Below are 21,316 nucleotides of genomic sequence, written 5' to 3'. Positions count from 1 at the left end.
CACTTGAATTTGCAGTGGTACCTGTTTCTCACAGGTCATGTGATGCAATTTTAGCTATATAAGGAGCTTTTTATGTTCCTCGATTTCATCAGAGACCTCTGCATGGCCCTTCTCCCTTGTCAGGCAGACAATTGTTAAAAGTTGTTAGTACCAGACAGGACCTCAGAAACCAAAAAGAAAGAGGAAAAAATGCATGAAGTCTTTCATACTAAATAGACACAGTGGTTAAGTGAACTCAGTGGTCAGTTTAGTTTAAAGGTGTTTATCCTTTTAATGGGAGTCTAAATGTAAAATCAATACCTCTAAGTTAAAGTTGCTATTAAGTACCAAGTAATCAGTTATGTTACACTACTGACAGTATGAAATTCTATTCCCTTTGGAGGATGCTGCACTCAGCTTAACTTGCAGTTTCTGCAATTATGTGATAGGTATGATCATTCCCAGGAATCCATTAAGTTTATCTATATTGTCTTTTTGCACTTATCTGTGACAAATGTCTAATTTTCTTCAAGTCATATAAATATTAGATATACAATAGCCTCAGAGAATTCAAAAGAAGAAGCAGAACCTCTCTTCAGCATCTTTATTTTAATGGGATTTTTAGGTGAGAACTTCTGTTTAATGTTATGTTTCCAATATTCTCCATTACAGATCACATTTCACATGGATCTAAAATGCCAAAAAGAACCAAATGTTTGACTTAAGAAAGGTAAAAAGAAAGTGAAAAGATAAAATTGCTTTGCCTGGATAAATCAGGAGGAACAAGTAAGGAAAGAAACATGGATATACAATTCTATAATTCGGAAAAGGTTCTGACAATGACAATCATTCCTGAATTTTGGAAATTTTTCTTTCAGACAAATCTCTGAAATTTCTAGAGTGATATTTAGCTAATGGTCAGACAAGAGAAAGCTGAAGAAAACTTACAAGAAGACTGTTTTGACAAAGATTTAAAGTGTACTACCCTTTTCACAGACTTTGCTGAGCAGCTACTGCTACAAAGTAGAAATATCAAATGCAAATCTATTCATAAATGTTCTAGAAGACCTGGTTATCTTGTGATATGATCATTTTCACTGATAATATTCAGACTGTTAAGATGAGAAATGCTGAAAAAATATTTACTGAAAATACTGAGTGAAAAAAGAATCACTGAAAAAGTTCCATGCTGACAAACATTAAAGATATATTACAACTCTAACTTTGCAGTGGTGGATTAATTCTCCCTATGTAAAAGGCAGCTAGTGGGTGTATAGATGAGTCTAGGAGGCAAAATAGCCCCTTTAGAAAATCTCAGAGATATTATGTTTTGCTGTGAAGAATTCAGGTCTCAAACAGAAAAACAGTAGAGAATATGATTTCTACAGAATCCCAAACTCACACCTTTTCAAGTTAGATTGGACATACTCATGCTAGTGTCCTGCTGACCTGTTAATGTTCTGCAAGCATTGTTTTTTGTCTCCAGTCATGCAAATGATAAACACAGTCATAATTTTACTTGTATGCTTATCTACAGCTTCCCTGGGATATTTCCCAGATTTACCTTTCCTAGACCATGACCTCTCATGGGTCACATTCTGCAAGAGCCTGCGCAATGTCCCTAGTGGCCAACATTTTTGAAAAATTATCCTAAGTGATGAAAAATCTCTACCTATAGAATAGAATGAAGGTAACAAGAACAGCACTTTAGCCACAGTACTTGAATGATCCTGTTTATTTATTCCCTCTATTTCTCCAAGATTCACTGGTACACAAAACCCATCACAATAATAGCTTCTCTCTCTGAAATGGAAGACATAAAAGAAAGTATTGGCAAGAAAAATATTCACATATTCACGTAATATAGTAAAAAACACCAGTAACAATTTCTTCTTTACTGAAGGAAAGAAAAAAAGATCAGCTTAAGTGCTATTCAGAAAAGATAATACCAGGGCTTAACGTAATAGGTATGTTAAAAGCTGTATTACAATAATACGGCCAGAAATAGTATTTCTCTCATTTCTTAAAGATCCTGCTTTTTGATTCTTTTTCTTTCACATAATCACAGAGTAAATTAATTAAATTCTGTTTGTCCTTAAATAAGGGCAGGGATGATTTTTTTTTTCCTTTTCAATTAAATAAATTGCAAAGGTAAAACTAGAAAGAGAATTAGCTTTAGTTCTGGTAGCAGAAGCAATGAGCTTGCTCTTCTCTCTTCCTCCAGCTATGGAGTCCAGACATTGAATGCAAGAAGCAGTTTCTGAAACAGAAAACATAGCTTCAGTTTGTACAGAAAGAAAACATTAGCAGGCCAAATATAAGGAAAGGAAGTAAAAGGGGAGTAAACCCCCTTTTCAGTTACAAAAACAGTTCTAACAACTTACAGTATAGACTATGTGACATACCTGCTAATAATAGCAAGAGAGTTGGAATTAACTGAGCCTATCCACCATTATGTGCAATAACGTATTCATCATCGACATTCTTGGGTATCTTTTCTTAGATGTTAGAAAAAAATTGAATTAGAGGGATTATAGCTGCAGCATAGGCTCAGTGTTACAAATAAGAGGCCATAGGAGGAATAAAAACTTAATATTAAATTGAATTTCTCTTATTAAAAAACCACAATTTTTAAATATTTTTCAAATTGCATACAGCTTTTATTTTACTGTTTAAGAGCTTGAGATTTTTATAAGCTGTATAAATTAACATCTTTATCTTAAGTTCATATTTTTAAGTGATTTGAGAATTTTTATGTGGAAAGAAAGGGCTGATTTTATCAGGTTATGGAGAAGCTCTTTAGTCTGTAATCTTTTCTCAAATATAAAGGCCTTGCTTCACCATATTCAAAGTTACTCTTATCCTCCTCATGACTCACAGAACTGCAGCTATACTTTTTTCTGATAAGACAACACTGGCTACTGTTATCTCGAAAAAGCAGCAAATGTCAATCCTATATGAAAAATGTGTTGTTTAAGGACTAAACTGTTTATATTACAGTAGACAAGTCTGTCTACATTTGCCAATAAACTACACTGAAATAGAAAACATGTATGATACTTTATGGGCTTTATTCAGAATCTATTTGAAAAAGAGTCAACTTTTTATTTTGCATAATGACTAACAGTGGAGCAACAAAAAAAGAATGATCCTTCAGCAAATTGTCTGACAACATTTAGATTTTAAAACATCATTTTTGCATGAATAATGAGCTTACTTTATATGGGACACGAGGTTATTTTTTAAATCACTCTTAATACAATTTTAATTTTTAACAGGAAAGCATTGAGCCCATTTTAAGATAGAAATCTTGAGTTCAGATATTCTGTACCTGACTTTACCATTTCTGTTAAAAACTAGTGCCAATTATGTTTTGAACATTTTATATATATTTCTAAGCATATTCTTCCCTTCAGTTCCAACAAAAAATACACATGCAACACTCACTGTGGGATACATGAGATAGTGCAACTACATAACTTGGGCTACTCAATTGACTGATAACTTAGACACTGCAAGTGAAGAGCTAAGTGAGTAATTAAGACAACAACTTCAGGGGATATTTTAGTTAGTTATGTGCTGAAGTGTGCTGCTGAGGTCAGTACGAAAGGTTTAAAGCTCAAAAACCTCTCTGACATCTAGGCAATTTTAAATTACCTGTCAAATTTTGTTTTCTCCTCTCATTTACAGGTATGTGATTTGTACAAGATTCATGATAATGTCGTATTCCACCTTCACATTGACTTAAAAGTCTATGAAACCATGTGCAGAAGTAATATTGCTGTCTGTCCCAGTTCTGGCTAGGACAGCGATAATTTTTGGAGTAGCAAGAAGGGGGCACAATTAGGACATAGCAGTTATTCTATACCACCTCATGTCACTGCCAGGGGCAGAGGAAAGGGATCCTCTTTTGGGGAGAAGGGGGGGATTCTTCTGGTCAAGAAAATGTGGTGGATGGAGCAGTTGGGGTAGCATGGCACTGGTCTGAAGCCAGAGAGTGGAGGGGTGGTGCCAGCTGTGGTCAGGTCTGGCTTGGTGAGCATTTTGCATGTGAATCACTCTCTCTTTTGTACACTTTTGTTACTAATATTGTTGGGTTTTACTGTTTATTTTCTTATCTCATTGCTGTTTTCAGTAAAGTGTTCGTATCTCTACCCGTAGTCTTTGACTTTTGCGCTTCAAATTCTCAACTCCATCCCACCACAACAGAGAGGGGGAGGGGAAAACAGGGGGGAAGAACGAGAGAGAGCAGCAGTGTGGATTTTGGAGAGTCTCAGTCTGGGTACTGAACTGGGGAGTACCATTCCTAAACGCCTGTACTAGTACTGGAACAGCATATGTTAAATAAACCGTAGCACTTTAAAACCTGGAACAAAATATAGAAACAGACCTACATAGTAGATAAGGTTGGAGTGGAATAAAGGACACGAGCAATCATAGCTGATAATGAGAAGACACACAATAGTTCACTGTGAAGCTGCAGCAATGTCATTTGACTGCCTGGTAGGCCAAACAAGTCCTGTTTCTGCTGCTTTTCTCAGGAACACCTGCCATTCCTGCACTGGTATATGGCTGTAATGGTTCCCCACAGAGTCAAAACACTTGTTCCAAGATGGAACTCTGGAACAGTTCTCTTGAGGTGACAATAGGCTTAGGAAAGTGAATGAAAGCTTAAAGTCAACAGTGGGGAAAGGACTAGGATCTCTAAGCAGTATGCATCTGTTACATCAATTCAAACATATCACTAACACCTAAATAAGGAGTTGCCAGAATTCCTTTTGCTGTAATTCAGAGGCTTGAAAATAACTAATTTTGTGTACTAATGACTATTTTAGTAGTGAGGCTCTTACTGTGCCAGTGTTTGGTTTTCTTTAGCAATCTGTTTATTTCTTCTTTTTCGCATTATTACAAATATTATAGAAAGCACTGAAAGGTATTTAAAGATTAATGATGTCATTGAAAGTTACTAATTCACTGATGAAAGTGTTTTGTGTGCTTTACAGATCTAGGAACAGTATCAATAGTTTCACTTATATAATGTGTTGTTATTATTATACAGCTATGTAGCTATGGCTGTCTTAAAGACAGGAAAACTAAAATATAGATATATACAACTCTGGCTGCTCAGCAACACCTTAATAAAACCCAAAACAACCCGAACGAACAAACCCCAAAGAAAACCTCCTCAAACAAACCAACAAACTCCCCACCACAACCTTAGCTTTCACTGTAGTCAAGGTGACTGTGATATCTGTGATACTAGGCCAGATGTCATATATATTGTAAAATGTTACAGCTCTCAAAAAATCACCCCAGCAGACCTAAAGAAGGCTGGAAATAGCCTTTCAGAGGAGGTACTGTAATAGCAGATGAAGTATCAAAGTATCCACTCACACCACAAATCATAACAGAGGCAAACTGACCTGTGCAGGCAAACAAATAACAATAAAGTTCTTAGTAGTGAAGTTAGTTTTAGTCCCCAGAAAACTGAAGGTAATGTCCTGTAAATACTGTAATGCACTACCACAGGCTCTTAATGCCAAGAGGATATTCACCTCAAGTTCACTGCTAGATACCCCCAAATGCACATCCCTGTCTTTGCCTTCTGGTGTTGCCCTGAGTTTCAATCAAGACAATTCAGTTTGATCAAAATGTGCTCCTCTCTTGCATCTGGTCTCCCCTGAGCTGAACTGACCCATTTCACACTGTTACGTCTGCACTGCTTCCTCATAGATAATTATCACAGAATCACAGCATGCTTTATGTTCAAAGCAACCTTAAATATCATTTAGTTCCAACCCCCCTGCCATGGGCAGGGACACCTTCGACTAGGCCAAGTAGCTCAAAAAACTTGCACACTTCCAGGGATGGGGCATCCACAGCTTCTCTGCGAAACCTGTTCCAGGTGATTCACCACAACAAAGAATTTCTTCCTAATGTCCAGTTTAAACCTACATTCTCCCTTGACTCATCACTCCATGTCCTCACAAGATGTCCCTTTTCAGCTTCCTTTAAGTACTGGAAGGCTGCTGTTAAGGTCTCTCTGGAGCCCTTTCCAGGCTGAACAATCCCCTCTCCCAGGCTGTCTTCACAGCAGAGATACTCCAGCCCTCTAATCATCTTAGTGGCCCTTCTCTGGACTTTCTCCAACAGGTCCATGTCCTTATGTTAGCAGCCATAGAGCTGGATGCAGTATTCCAGGTGGAGTCTCACAAAAGTGGAGTAGAGGGGCAGAATCGCCTCAATTCACCTGCTGACCACAGTTCTTTTGATGCAGCCCAGGGTACAGTCGGCCTTCTGGGCGGCAAGTGCATGTTGCTCACATGTCAAGTTATTTATCCACCAACATCCCAAATTCCTTCTCATTGCTGCTCTCAATCTATACTCTGCCTAGCCTCTATTTGTGCTTGAGATTATCAATCAACATACCAATACAGAATTTACATAATAAATCATAATATATAATACTATAATTTTATATTATGCTAAAATTGTTTTTAAGGAGATATTAACATATATTAATATTTGCAATGAATATTGGACCATATTTTTTCTTTTAGACAAACAAAAATCCCATTCCATTTTCCACAAACCCTCTATACACCTCATCAAATACACACGCACTGGACACAAATTCCTCCTTCACCTCGATGACTTACGTTCTGAAGCATGAGAATTTTATACTTTTGTTTTAGCAGTGTTCTGATGAAAGCATGAAGAATTCAGAGGGGATTACCTAAATCCTGGAAGCAGAACAAAATCAAAAATAGGCTTTGAACAGAAACACCAATTCGGATTCCAAGTACAAGTACCTCACTCCAAAGGAATATAGCCTCATTTTTTCCCCTTTATGTGCAAATCAGAATTACATCAATCATCTTCTTACTAAAATCACCGCTCTCCACTCTCCTAGTTACAGAGGGATTCCTGGGTGGAAAGTTTGCTGAAATTCTGAGGAATAAAGGAGTCTGAACCAACTCCTCTCTTCCTGCACATTGCATTTGGAGATTAAGCTGTAATCATGCTGTCTTGGTCATGAAAAGAGGTATTTCATTGTCTTATGCATTTGACCACCACTACTGTGGATTCTCCCTGCTTATTTGAGCTGTTTTAATTTCAAATGGTTCTCAAAATTAGTATACTTTTTATTAAAAGCACCCTTGTAGTATTTCAAGCTGCTTGATTGACAGACACATTACAATATGAAGGTAGCTTTTAAAGCATTACTTAAATAAAATATGTCCTGCTTTTGGTTCATCCAGAGTCTTTTTCCTGCTTTCCTTTTAGTTCCATTTTTACCTCATCCAGAAGAATCCCCTGATCTCCTGCTATGTGGACCTTATTTAAATAAGCAGGAAAGACCTTCATATTCTGGGTTTTGATATTTCAAGGTCATAAACATCTCTATTAGGACTTCAGTTTGCTCTTTCCTCAACAAAGCTTTTCTTCTAAGCAAGAAGGAATTCATAGATCATAATTTATCTAATTTATTGCTAAGGTGAAACTACACCTGTACAGCAATGCTCACAAACCTTACCAGAAAAACTACAGATTGCAACTTGTAGTTCTACATTGGTATTAGTTAGTAAATATTTATGTGAAATCTTTCAAGATGGGGACAAGACCCTCAGAAACTCACTAAATCAAAATCCAAACACATATAAAAGACATGCCTGCAACAAAAATACTTTCACTCAGGGCTGAAGTCATGAAATTAACTATGAAATAACAATAATCTCAGTCCCTCCCGATCACCAACATAATTGCCTTTTTTTTCATGCTAAAGCAATGTAGCAGTTGTATCCCTTCCCTCTATAGAGGTAAGAGGATATTTTATACTGACAACTTTAGAAAAAGACTGAAGAATTTATGATCAGTTCATAACTCAGTATTATGCAAGTCAAAATCAGTTTCAAACAAAAAATTTTAACAGTTTTAATATGACATTCAATCCCTAAATATTTAGAACAATAAATTGTTTGCTAGTGTATTTTCACGAAAAAGGCTATTATGTAATACAGAGAATACAGAAATGTTCTCCCAGATACATGAAAAAACGTACAGAAAATTTGAGTCATTGGTCTTAAATTGTTATAGCTCAGCTTAAAATGGAACTTGTTAAAGTATTCCAGTTAATTATCTCCCACCATACAAGTATCTATTTTTCCATAGTTCACACGAAAGCACAACTACTTTATCTTAAATTATCACAGCTGCCAACTACTTATATAACTATGAGAAGCTGAAGCTTAAGTTAATACTAACATACAAGCTCAAGTTCATGAATCTACTCTTCAGTTCCTTCAATAGGTTCCAGTGGGATGATTTCAATTACAAGAACTCTTAAAACCAGGCTACATTTTTTTTCATTAGCTTTTTTCTTAAGTAATTCTTAAAGTGGGCATAAACACTGAACCAAACCACATAATACTCTCAGGAGAAAAACAAGGGGGAATCACTTAATTTTAGAGAAAGCAGACAACAAAATTACTAGAAATTACTTATGCAATGATATAAACACTATGCAATTCCAGATGATGTCAATATGACAGGAAAGGCTTGGTGCCCTCTACTTGATCACCTATGAAGCACATCAATATGCACTGCTAAAACAGTCTTCATGCATATTAAAACTTGCTTATATTGAGAACAATAAATTGCTCCAAACTCAATTAACTATATTATCTAGCTTATCACTTTACAGTTAGACTAAGGTTGAAAGGAGAATTTGTTTCATATTTTTATAATACAGTGTGATTACCTATCTGAAACACTTCAAATGTGTTATGAACACATTCATACACGTTTATTACCCAATATGAAAGTTTCAAAAAATATTCCATAAGGATTGCATTTGCCTGTGTATCTTATGGTCATTTTACCCAGCAACAGGACAGAAGTTTTTGTGGTTATTTTTAATATATGAAAGGTATGACTCTATATCCACAAAAACTAGCCAGGGGAAAAAAAGAAGTAAAATCACAAGGACATGTAAGAAACAGAGCTATTTTAACTTTTAACCTGAAAACTGACCCAATTCAAAAGTGTAGATTTAGACTCCCTTTAACCCTACTTTCCATGTTTTTCTCAGACACAAATTTGCCCCTTCAGTCAGTCAGTTCAAAAATAAATCAAACAAGTTTTCATGAATACATACACTGGGATTCTGTAGAGGAATCTCTTTACTTCTAGCTCACTATGGGCTCAGAGAAAACAACCTTCAGCAATAAAACATCAGCTTGACCCATTTCTTTCTCCTGCTGCCCAACTACTTGTTGAGAGCACAGCATGCTTCTCCTACTGAAAGTTCAGGCACAAATGTTTGTCTACAATGGCATAAGCTGGATCACAGGCCTGAGATGAATCAGAAAAAAAAAACACCAAAAAAACCCCAAGACCACACAAACCCAACAATCAATACCCCTCCCTATGTATTTTCCTAAGTGTATACTTAAGTCCTATCAGTTACAAAACACAGTTCATAACACAGACAGATGGGAATGAGCAGCACTGGGAGGAAATCCCTTAAGCTGCCAAAAACTTAAGCTTCGTGAAACTATTCTCAGCATTCACAGAAAGTATTCAAGGCACTCTAACTGCAGTTTTCTTAATCCAGTTCATAGTTCCAAATGCACTGCAGTGAACCAACACTAGGTAAGAAGAGAACAGACATGCAAATGTGAACATTTATGAAGACCTAGCAGTATGTTTTAGAAATATAATTGCATCTATAATTAAAATACCAAGGGGCATGATATTCTTGACATTGCTTATGCTAAAAATTAATCACTATAAACCTAACATTAGCAAAATTATATTTCTGTTGATTCTGGAGCCTATTATGAAGTGTCTTTGCTTGACAGCTAAGTTTTCGTTACAATAATTGCAAAGGGAAAGGGGACAGGAAAAACACACAATGCTGGATTAGAGCATCAGTGCTCCACACTACTGCTAATTGTTGTTAACCTGTAAGCAGAGAGTTTGCTCCCAGAGGGTAAAAAGCCTCACTGTCTCCAAGCATCTGCTCAGATATTATAGAGTAAATTTTGCAATGACAGATATAGCATCTTTCTCTCAGATAAGGTCACACTGCCTAAACAGAGCAACTAATTCACTACAGCTCATTAAACAAGCTGTAGGATATGCTCAGGTGAAGGAATATCATGGTTTTAGTATAACTTCTTTTGCCCATTTGAAACACTCAAGTTAAAAGTGTTTTAATTAGTATCCTTCTACTGATTGCTTATCTGACATAGCTGACAGAGTGCATAATTGTAAGTATACCCTATAAACACCACAACACAGATCTCCATTCCACAGAAATCTGCCTAGATACCACAGAAGCAACACACTATCTTTAAACAATTTTTGCAGATGTAAGACCTTTCCTGAAGCAGCATAGTTTGCTGTCTGGCATTATAAGTGAACAAAGATATTTTCACCAGAGTTAAAAAAGATCCTAGAAAAAAAGTGAACAGAAACTATAGGTGGCATAAAGGGTTTGGAAAGAGAACTGTAAATAATTAACAAATAAAATAATTTTACGTCAGAATATATTAAAACTATGACTACTCGAAATGCTGGCTAACTCCCAGTGTCAAAACAAGCAGGTGATAGAAAAAGTTGTTTTAAACCCTGTTCACTGATTAGTAAAGAATTTTAAGCATCTCTAATACAATGATGCTCAATAAATTCCCCAAATATTAGTAGCTTCTCATATATTTTGATCATCTTTTCTCTTTTTTTTCCAAAAAATTAACCTCTATAAGACAATAATGCACTTCAGTTTGTCCATGTTCTTGATTCTGGCTTTTCATTACTATTTATGCATTTAAGCTGCTGGAAGAAGCTCTGGATTTTCAATGTTGTAGCACTAAACAGAGAAGATATTGAACTGCACACATACACCTAACTCTTGCTGCATTCCCCAGATGCATTCAACGATAAATTCCTGTAACTTGAATGAATGATACTGACTACCACGTCTCATTTTTGCCATGACATCAACAAAAAAACCAGATTCATTCCTCTGGTTCCTGCCAGAAATATTACCAAATATCATAGAGAAAAAAATATTTTATTTCAAGGCAAAGAGGAACAATAAGAGACAGATATTAATTCAAAATATTTCATCATTACTGATTTAAAGCAATAACTATCTGTATAAGAATATTAATTCTTACTCCTTTGATAATTGCTTTGTATAAAGATTTCCACAAGATGGTGCTGTAGTCCTATTTTAAAAACATGAATTGCTCTAACATTTAGAAAACCTCATTTCATTTCATTGTTAGAATAATGAACAGTGGTTTGCAAGGTCTATTTTCAAATAAGGAGCAAAACACACTCATGTTATCTAACTTTCCAATCCGTTTTTCTTTTTTAAACAACAAAAAAAGTTGCAGAAGTCAAAAAAACCCTCAACTACATTTTATATAGCATAATGAATCACTCTAAGTTATTCTGTTTGTATGTAAAATAAAGTCAATCTATAATCCTTATGGTTATAGAAAAAATCATAATTATTGTTAAAACCTATAAATCACTTTTTATACCTTGTGAAACAGCTGGTTTTGTCTCTGCCAAAAAAACAAACAAAAAAATCTAGTGGTTTTGTAATATTAAACTCAAAAAAATCTTTTAAAATGAAGTATTAAAGCACAAGGAAACTTTGATATGATAGCCTATCAATGGACAAAGAGTAAAAAAAAATTAATTAATTAATCTTATCCAAACCTCACACATCTTTGATTTGATTAGGTTTTTCGAAGTCTTACATCTACTTATGTCTCTAAAAAGAAATCTTAGCATGGCTTCAAATAATGAAAATGTTGCATTTCTTTGTATACTGACTGGTCCCCATCTGTGCTGCTGATCTTAAAACGTGTTGGGTAAGAGCACTAAAACACTCAACACATCTCTTGCAGTCAAAGTCTGTGGACTTACTTGCACATTTTAGTGTTTAGGATCAAACTGACCCCCACTTTGTCAGTATTAATGGAAGCCATAAATAGTTGGTGCTCTCCAGCTCAATATGAAAACTTATATTTAAAAAAACAACAAAAAAACAGCAAAAGAGGCACATACTTGAAACTATGTATGTAAGTTTTTATAAGATTTATTGCACAGTACAGATGGTAGGATGGTATGTAAGAATGCCTCTCGGGTGCACCATGCAAGTTCCAGCTGGAATGTTTCCAACAGGATGTAAACCACAGTCCTCAAGCCCACACTTTAAAAAACATAATACTTAGCACACTGCTAACAAATGTCAACACAAGAATACACTGCTGTAATGACTTCAATTTACAGAAGTGCAGGGAGAGGGGGAGAGGCTATCTGAACAGTTCTTAAAACTGAAAATTGAGGCTGGGGGGAGAGAAATCAATACACAGGTGCATCAGAAAAATATTTATTCAAAGCAATAAAAGCACTGGTAATCATTATAAATTCAATATATTAAAAACTGAATGCTGTACAAACATACATATTACTCCTGGTATCCATAAGTCTGCAGAGACCAGGTCTGAAGATCTGTGTTTTCAGGTATCCTCAGAGGTGGGCTTGATGTTTTCAACAATTTGAAGGTTTCTTCAATTCTAAAAATAAATGTTGTTTACACATGCTTATTATAATCAGGCAAGAAATAACAGACTTGCTTTTAACTTTTTAATTCTCCAAAATACTAACAAGCAGCATGAAACCAAGTTTTCTCTCATTCCCTCTTCTCCTCTGCAATTGGTTTGTATTTTAAATGCCAACCACATATCAATAAACCTTACATACACATAAAGAAAGAAGTACCACACAATAAATTAAAAATCATAGAAAAGGCTAGACCTTTTTATAGGCCAGACACTTATAGAAATCCCTTGTTAAAGAAACATGATACAACAATGCACTTCTCTTCAATAAAAACATTTCTTACCAAAAAAATTCATTACAGATCTCAATATTAGTATCAAATACATCTTAATAAGTTATCATAATTCTTAAACGAAAATTGCTTTTACTTTTTCTTAAATAATAAAGAGCAGAATTAGGATAATGTTGTTATTTTTCAGGAAAAAAAGTTGCAAGTATCAGGGAATCCCTATCAGAAGATAACTAATATTCCTATTTCTTGTCAACCAAATTCTAAACACATTTTAATCTCTAGTTAATATTATTAAGAATGTTTTCTATTGCTTTTTTAGAAACCAAAACAGTGACTCATCCCACAAATACAGAACTGTAAGTGGATTTATTATCCGGTGGAATCATAAGGAAATGCCGCACCTGATGGAGAGACCTTTGAGGTTTGGAACACATGTGTACATTCCCTATATGCCTTAGTCCAGTACAACTCCCTCCTGGGAAATAAATTCCTGCTGTACTTTCCTATTTACTTACATTTTACTTATCTTTTCCATTCTTTGTCTTATTGTCTCCTACAATTTAAAAGCAACAAAGTTAGTGAACTCTTCAAAGATGACATTTTTCAGATGGACTTTCAACTTAAAAATTCAGAGAAAATGTGACTTTAAGCACTGTTTACATATAAAAAGTATTTTTATGAGACAGACCTAGATGTAGTTTTGCTTACTTTCCTTGTTTTTCACTAGTAGTATATACAACTAAAACCAATGCTTACTTGTTCTCTTGACCTCAGAAAGGAAATCAACTGAGCATTCCCCAGTTTTACTTACCTTTGAAATGTCTGTCAGATCATGAGAATTAATGGTCATGGCTTTAGGAGATGGGTTTGTGGATAGTACTGAACTGCATCCAGAGGACTGAAGATGACTCTCTGGCATCTCATTCCTTTCTATATCTATAAAGAAATACTTGGGTTTGTGTCACCTTTGCCTTTTTGCTCCCTTTTGCAAGGTCAGCTATCAAATAACTTGATTTACAGTATGTAATAACAGAAGAGATTGCATTGTTTAGAGAGGGAAAAGGAAAAGTTACTATAAGAGTCCAAAATAGGTTTCTTTTTTTTTTTAACAAGGGAAGTGCAGTATTACTATCTATAAGATAGACAAAGCAAATTTCAAAAAGATTACTAGGAAGGTTATTTTATCCTGATTAGAGTAAAACCAAAACTTACAAACATCTGATTACAGTGTTAAACATTTAACAGTAATTTCAAATAGTTTACATTATTTTTATTGTAAACTGCCTGTTCAAAAACATCTTTAATTTATGTTAAGTAACCTGTCTTATAAGTAGCAGAAATATTATAAAAAATGATCACCTTCTTGTTTAGCTTAAAATTTATACCAAGCTCTTGCTGTCTTCTGGCTTTCCTTCCCCTGGGATATCTGTAACAATCACTCAGCACAGACAGACTTTTTTTTTCCTGTCACTTTGGGAAGGTCGTGATATTCTTTGCAATTTTAGATTACTAAAATTTCTCAGGGAAGAGAACTTATTATCTAGGAAAAAAAGTGTTCCTATGCCTTTTTTTTTTAGTAAGGTTATCCTCAATGCATCACACCTTTGGAACATGTTTAGCTACACTATTGTGTCTAAAAATCTTAAAAAAATTTTAAGCAATTAAAATTTAAAATTATTTCTTCTGTACAGCTGTGATTTCTGAAGAGCACTACAACTATTGAACTGAAACCATTCCTGTACTGTACATCTCAGATAGAAGAGTTAAGATTGGCCCCATAACTTGTATGCCTAAAATTTCCTGAATTTAGAAAAACAGGAATAACAAATTCAGAAGAATTCAAGAGGTCTAAAAATATGTAAATTCTCTTTTAAAGACCATCTGTCCATTTACTGACTACAAAGTCCTCAGGTATCAGTAACAGACCACTAAATTTATGGCAGGAAATAGACATGTTGCAAGCTTTCTATGTCTTGTAAAATGAAAGTCCCATTTCTGAGACTATGAAAACAAAACTTGACAAAACCAAGAAACTGACTTCCTAACTTCCATGGAAACTGAATTACTGAGATTCTCTTTTAATTACAATGCAACAGCCCAACATTAGACAAAAACACCTATATATGAGAATGCAAAATAGCGTCTCCTCCTTACCATGGGGGGTAGGAGTAACAGGGGAAACAGGCCAAATCAGTGAAGTGAATGATGCAAGCTCCTTACATAAAGAGCTATCAGTGAGGAAAACAGAAGAATTACTTCTGGCCTGGGCAATGTTTTTAATTTCTTTCCCACTTAAGGCTGTTTCATTTACTTCTTGTACGTTACCAAAATTAAGTTGGAAATGGGAGAAAAAGATTTAGTCTTCCTCTTCAAAAAAAGAAAGATTAGCAAAAATGCCAGTTGGATAGCTGCTAACTGCTTCAAAAGAGATGAAACAGAAAACGGTGAGCAGTGATTTGAAAAACAACACAAATTAATGAATGAAAAGGTTCTAGTGTGTCTTGAGCTCCACTATAAAAGTAGAAAACAGCATCATAAAACCTGTGGCAGCAAAAAGAATTCCTTCTGTGCTTATGAACAGTGTGTTTTCAAAACAGAGTAACAACTTTAAAGTCCAGGTAACGTTATTTTTCACAGCCTCAGCAATAGCACCTTAATTGAATTTGTATCGCTGATATTTTAGTAGTTATTTGTAACTATTAATGACTATTCTATAGTAAATAAACCTTCTGAAGAACAAATTACAAACATGAAAACATGAGGAGGTTCTAACTTGTAATCTGCAGTATGGACTTAAATTCAGAGGTCACGAAATTGCAATGGTCTACTTAAAAACAGTATTTTAGTCAAGGTCAGCAAGACATGTTTAACATATTTATGTTAATGAAAAGGAAAATCATTTAATACTCACCAGAAGAAACTGTAATGCTACTAGCAGTAGATTCTTGATTTATATTGCTGAACTCTGTAGGTAAGTCTCTCTGAAATAGAAGGTTACTGGTGTTATAGCTATGCACCCTGTTTAAATCATCTTTTGACTGAACAAAAGTATGTTTAAGTACTAATTATATATGCATTTGATACACCATCCAGACAAGTTGGAACTGCACAGGTGTCTTTACAGAACTAAAAAAATCAAACACTTCATTAAAAAGTAGTCTGTTTCATGGGGGGGGGGGGGGGGGGGAGGGTTGGTTTAATAGCAATAATACTGTTTGTAAACAAGTCAAAACCCAGCCAAAACATAGTGCATATAACTTAGGTATGAGTACAACAATGGGACTGCTCTTATCCTGTACTAACCATTTCATCTTGACATTGGCTGTCATTAGCTTAACAAAGTACATGCACCTTCCACTGCTGGTTGATGTTCAGAAATACAGTCCTCAGTCCTAAAAAAATAGCCTATAGAATTACTGAACAGTAGCTTATTTTGCTTCAAAAAAAGACCAGCAACAATGCCACCCAGAAACTACATTTGAACTTGTTTCTGTAGGTGACCTCACTGGAAATTTTTGAGAGTATTTTCCAAATAGTATTCCAACCACATGAACAACTGCAATAAACATGTTACTGAAGTAATAATAAACTAAATGTACAGAAAAGAAAGAACAAGTCTAGTCTGAAACACAAGCTTTCCTGTGCTGCTACAACAATCTCTTGAAAAGAATACATTTGAAACAGGAGCAAAACTGTCTACGGCTGTTCACCTGAAGGCATCTTGAGACTGCCAGCAGAAGAAAACATTTTCATTGGCGGTGTTATTTGCATATATGTCTACTGATAATTAAATTCCAATATCCATAAGAAACTGATTTCAGATGGTAAATCACTTGAGCCATTACTGACCTGAAACCATTTTAAAAAAGTGACTGAGAATGTCAAACCTTACTATTTGAGCTACGGCCTTTAGAAATAATCTAGTGATCAGTCTGAACAGTTACCCTGTTCAAGACTTTGCATAACTAGCCAACTTTCAAGGCATGTAATAAAAAACATGTCCTGTATACAAGTTTTAGCAACATTTCAAACTTGCAGGGTCACCAACACACACAGAGCACCTGGTTATGAATAAATTCAATGTTTTTATAACTGCAGAGAAAAACACAATTATTTTCCACCAGAGTTTTCAACTTCTGGAAAGCATCTGACAGTATTTGAAGGATACACATGAGATGCACATGCAAATACATTTTGAAATTAAGCATGTGATCAAAAAAATGATGCTATGGTTCACTGCATCTCAAAATACTTACATGTGTACTTATATGAAATTATATAATGTGTGTACAAGGACCTTTCAACAGCATGAAAAATAGTCCAGAGTCTTAATGCAACAAAAGACTTTATTTGCTATGCCAAATTAGCCACATCAAAATTTTAGCACTTTCACACATTTAAAAATGTAATGGCCATCATGGACAAGCAATAGGAAGTGGGAGGAGAAAAACCATCAACCAGGCAGATTTCAAGAAGCCACAAATATAGGACTAAAATAATAACTAACTCTTTATTATGCCCTGTATTTTCCATTGCAGGCCATCTATTTTTGTCCACATCAGTTGTATAGAATGATGTTCGAAAGTCTTCAAAAACTTCCTTCTATAACTTCACTAATAAATAAAAACACACTGAAGCATTACTAATGAAAAACAGGCTTAGCTCTTCCTGCAAAGATATATTTCCAACAGAGAGCTTTGTTCATAGAGCATGATAGAACCATATAATTACACATTAAAGAAAAACCAACAACAACTCCATAAACAGCACTTCCATTCAGATCATGCCTTTAAAACCAGTGAAAGAGCACACACAGGAGGTAGGAAGGGCAGAAACAGACCAAGAACACCGTGCCTGGGCAATATTTTTATAGAATCAATATAGAAGGTAACATACCTTTTTGGATTGTAACAACAGTTCTGTTTCAAGAAGCAAAACTCGATTCAACAAGTTATTCCAATCCTTCTCATCTATGATCACTTTTCCTTGCAGTTTCTCTTCTAAAACTTGTAGTTTATCTTCTATCCAATCTAGCTTATGAAGCTTTTCCTGGCAATCAGCAAGTTGACTCTTTAAAAACTCAATCTCAGAATTATCTTCTATGACCTGAAAATGTGGGTAAGAAAATGTCTGCTAATTTCAAAACAGATGTAATTAATTATTTGATCAATCAAGTTAAGTGCAATCTTCCTCAGGTTCAATAATTACATGCTGCTACTCTAGAAAATATTTTTTCTCCAAGGATTGTTATAATATGCCTATTCAGGGAACTCAGTTTTTAATAAAACTGGTTGCCAGAACAGTCTCTTGAAAGGACCATACAATTTAACTGACTTTTTTCCAACTTTTTCAGTATATTTGCTATATAACTATTAGTTATACATAAGGGGCATCCAGCTATCTCGTAAAAACCTTTATTTCTTTAGAAAAACCCTGTTAAAAAAAATTTAAGAATACATGCAGACAGCATCTTAAAATGAAAGCTCTTACTTGTTCACATTTTATTTCCACAATGTCATGATCCAGGCACAATTCCTCGTCATTACCCCTCTGTGCCGGAAGAAATAGTGGATGAAGGTTGCCACTAACTTCATTTCCTGAGTGCCGTTCTACTAGAGGCTTCTTTTGTGTATGTTAAAAAATAAACAAACAAAAAACCCAACAAATCGCTGGTGTTATTCATTACAAGAACATTTCAATTCATTAGCCAAGTAATGATGCATAAAATCTATCATTTTAGTATTTATTTAAATCTGACAATCTTATCCCAACAAGTTACAAAATAAAAAAACCAATAGCAGGCAGTTTCATTTTAAAGAAATCATACAAACTTGAAAGAACTCTAAAACAAACATGCACACACTTTACCATATATACTGCATACTTTGTTTCCCTTTCACAAACAGTAATGAAGGCATTAATCTCCTCTCTTAATGTAAGGGTTGTTAGATTTCTAAGTGTGGATTAGGAGGTATGTTAATACATACAGTGAGAAAGTTCCAACATCAAAACTATGACTAAAACATTCAGGAAAAAAAAAAGTCAGCAAAACAGCCCTATATGAGCTGCAAATTTAGTTTCCTTTGAAGACTTCCCTTACAAAAAAAGTAAGAGACAAATTTTGTAATTCTTTCTAGGTGGATTAAGTCCTATGATCCTGACACAAACCAAAATTCTCAATCATTAAGAAGGCACAAGTACCAGTTTTGTGCAGCATTTTAACAGGTACAGATTCCTAGATGACTTGGTGAAACTGAAACACTCCTCTTTTAGGGAAGTCTTAATACATACATAGATATCCCCATTCATTTCTACCATTAAACAACCAGAAGAGACAGAGATGCCATTTCAAATACTTTCTTTCTGAAGTTTTCCACACTCATAAAAGTAGCATTTTCCTTCTAAATAGAAATCCCCAACTTTGGGCAGTCACAGTCCTAAAAGTTCTGTAAAATTTTATTTTGCATCCCTTTAGCAGAAAATATTAGGAAAGCTGCCTCCTCCATGTGTCAAGAGTAGCATAATGCAGAATCATTTTTACTTAATGCATAATCATTTTATTCTTGTGAAACTGAAGCCAAGAGGAATGTTACATTAAGAAATATTTGCTGAACAGATTCAAACAAAAGAGCAAAAAGTGGTTTGAAAGTTGTGTTGAAAATATACATTAGGCCCTGTACACTTCATTCTCCAAACACGATGTAGCTTATTTTTCTATCTTTTTTCATTACTGTCCCTCCATTTCATATAATTCAAATGACAAACAACAGCACTAGATCATTGCCACCAAGACTTTGAGATCAACTACTCAGTAAAAGACAGAGGCAACATCCTCTGCATTTCAGCTACTATTTCAGCCAACCACACTTAGTGGAAAAACAAACACCAGCCTACCTCAAAACTGGTCTGATTAAGCATTAAAACCTAAAGGAAAGCACAAATTCCATCAAGAGTGTGACTTGCTACAAATGAGATTAACTTTCACACTTAAGACATAAATATTATTTTCATACCTGTTTGGAATTCACAGCACAGCCACTAGGATCAGCAAGGCCTTTACCACAAATTGACCTTATTTCATATTTAAAAGGTCTGACTTTTTTCCTCATTTTGGATTTAACCTCCAAAGTGAACAGAAGAAAATAACATAGGAAAATCTTTCAGGATTACACACTCCACTTTCTACCATCATTAACAGTCACAAATATTTCGTGGCACACACAAACAAACACATTTAAACCTCTGTTGTACAATAATATCTGAACAAAAAAAAAATAGCTACCACAATTTACAAACAACACAGATCCACAAGTGAATGCCATATTTATATACTCATTAATGACTATGCAAGGTTGCATCAAAGATGGTTATGAATAGAAAAGACAACTTGCACCAGAGCTGAAATGGAAACAAATAGAAAAAAAGGCAGTTATGTCCCCAAAAGTGGCAAATTAAGTATAAATAAGTCCTGAAGACTGTTACAAACTCAAAGGAAACAAAATCCTCTAAAATAGTAAGACTCGAAATTCTTTTCATTAAAGCACAGACAGATACACAACATATGCTGATAAAAACAATACCTTGACAATGTCAAACAAGTATCATTGACAAAAATAATCCAATTTGAGAACAAATGAAAGTGTCATGTTTAAATTGTTACAGAACTTCAGCCTATCAATTGGTCTTGCCTTGCTTTTAAATCAATCTGCAAGGTTTACTATATTGATTATGTCAGGAAGTTCCAAAGCAAATATATCACTTACTGTAAAGACACAAAGTACTAGATTTATCTTCATTCTAATATTTTTTTTGTTTATGCTACAAACTATTTACAGCTTCGTGTCTGGAATGATAGCATTCAAACATCTTACAATGGAAATTCATACTGATTTCCCATTTTTTTGTCCATCAGTAATGCAGCACCTTAAATAGACTGGTCTTCAGATTTTACCAGCAGCATCAAGCATGCCAAAGGAAACTTACAATAAAAGCAAGTATTTAAACAGTACCTTATTAGAGTTACTCAATTCCTTATGTTTTTTCACCACACAATTGATAATGTCACAAACAATTTGCATTTTTCTTTCCGCAAAGCCAAACTGAAGAAACTGCTCTTTTGTTAAAATTGGTTTATACTGAAATTGATCTCGAAGGAACTGCAACAAAAACAAGAGTTTAATTCACTTTCAAATTCACCACACAATTTGCTGTAGAACTGGCATGCTTATGTCCTTATTTTACTATGACCTTTTCTTTCATTCTGCACTTCAGCAGTTAAACCTTTTCTCATTCAATTTCAGATAGATATATATAGATATATATAGATATCTATAGATATATATCTGTTTATTCTAACTAGGCTTTAAATATACCTCCTCTTCCAGAAACATTTTGTTCATGTCACTTTGTAAACTTTAACTCGCAGCCTCAAGATTTGTGAAACAAATTATTTATATTAAA

General features: G+C 34.6%; 1 protein-coding gene across 4 annotated transcripts in view; it reads right to left on the bottom strand.

The window, feature by feature from the left end:
- Window positions 1–1,698: 1,698 nt before the first annotated feature.
- Window positions 1,699–21,316, bottom strand: part of CEP44 (centrosomal protein 44) — a 23,275-nt gene continuing 3,657 nt past the window's right edge. For 2 of the 4 annotated variants that reach the window (XM_071556250.1, XM_071556251.1), the window contains exons 4-12: window positions 20,866–21,012; window positions 19,870–19,977; window positions 18,347–18,478; window positions 17,753–17,962; window positions 15,768–15,837; window positions 13,668–13,792; window positions 13,372–13,409; window positions 12,467–12,578; window positions 1,699–2,239 (exon numbers count right to left, since the gene is read on the bottom strand). In XM_071556250.1, the coding sequence (XP_071412351.1) occupies window positions 12,470–12,578; window positions 13,372–13,409; window positions 13,668–13,792; window positions 15,768–15,837; window positions 17,753–17,962; window positions 18,347–18,478; window positions 19,870–19,977; window positions 20,866–21,012 (939 nt within the window). In that variant the 3' untranslated portion in view covers window positions 1,699–2,239; window positions 12,467–12,469. The remainder of the gene's footprint in view (window positions 2,240–12,466; window positions 12,579–13,371; window positions 13,410–13,667; window positions 13,793–15,767; window positions 15,838–17,752; window positions 17,963–18,346; window positions 18,479–19,869; window positions 19,978–20,865; window positions 21,013–21,316) is intronic. The other 2 variants (XM_071556253.1, XM_071556252.1) reach the window with 2 other exon arrangements.

This window comes from Pithys albifrons, chromosome 5, assembly GCF_047495875.1.
Source record: "Pithys albifrons albifrons isolate INPA30051 chromosome 5, PitAlb_v1, whole genome shotgun sequence".
Taxonomy (NCBI): domain Eukaryota; kingdom Metazoa; phylum Chordata; class Aves; order Passeriformes; family Thamnophilidae; genus Pithys; species Pithys albifrons.
The sequence above is the reverse complement of the archived record's forward strand: the minus strand, read 5'-3'. Positions and strand labels throughout refer to the sequence as shown.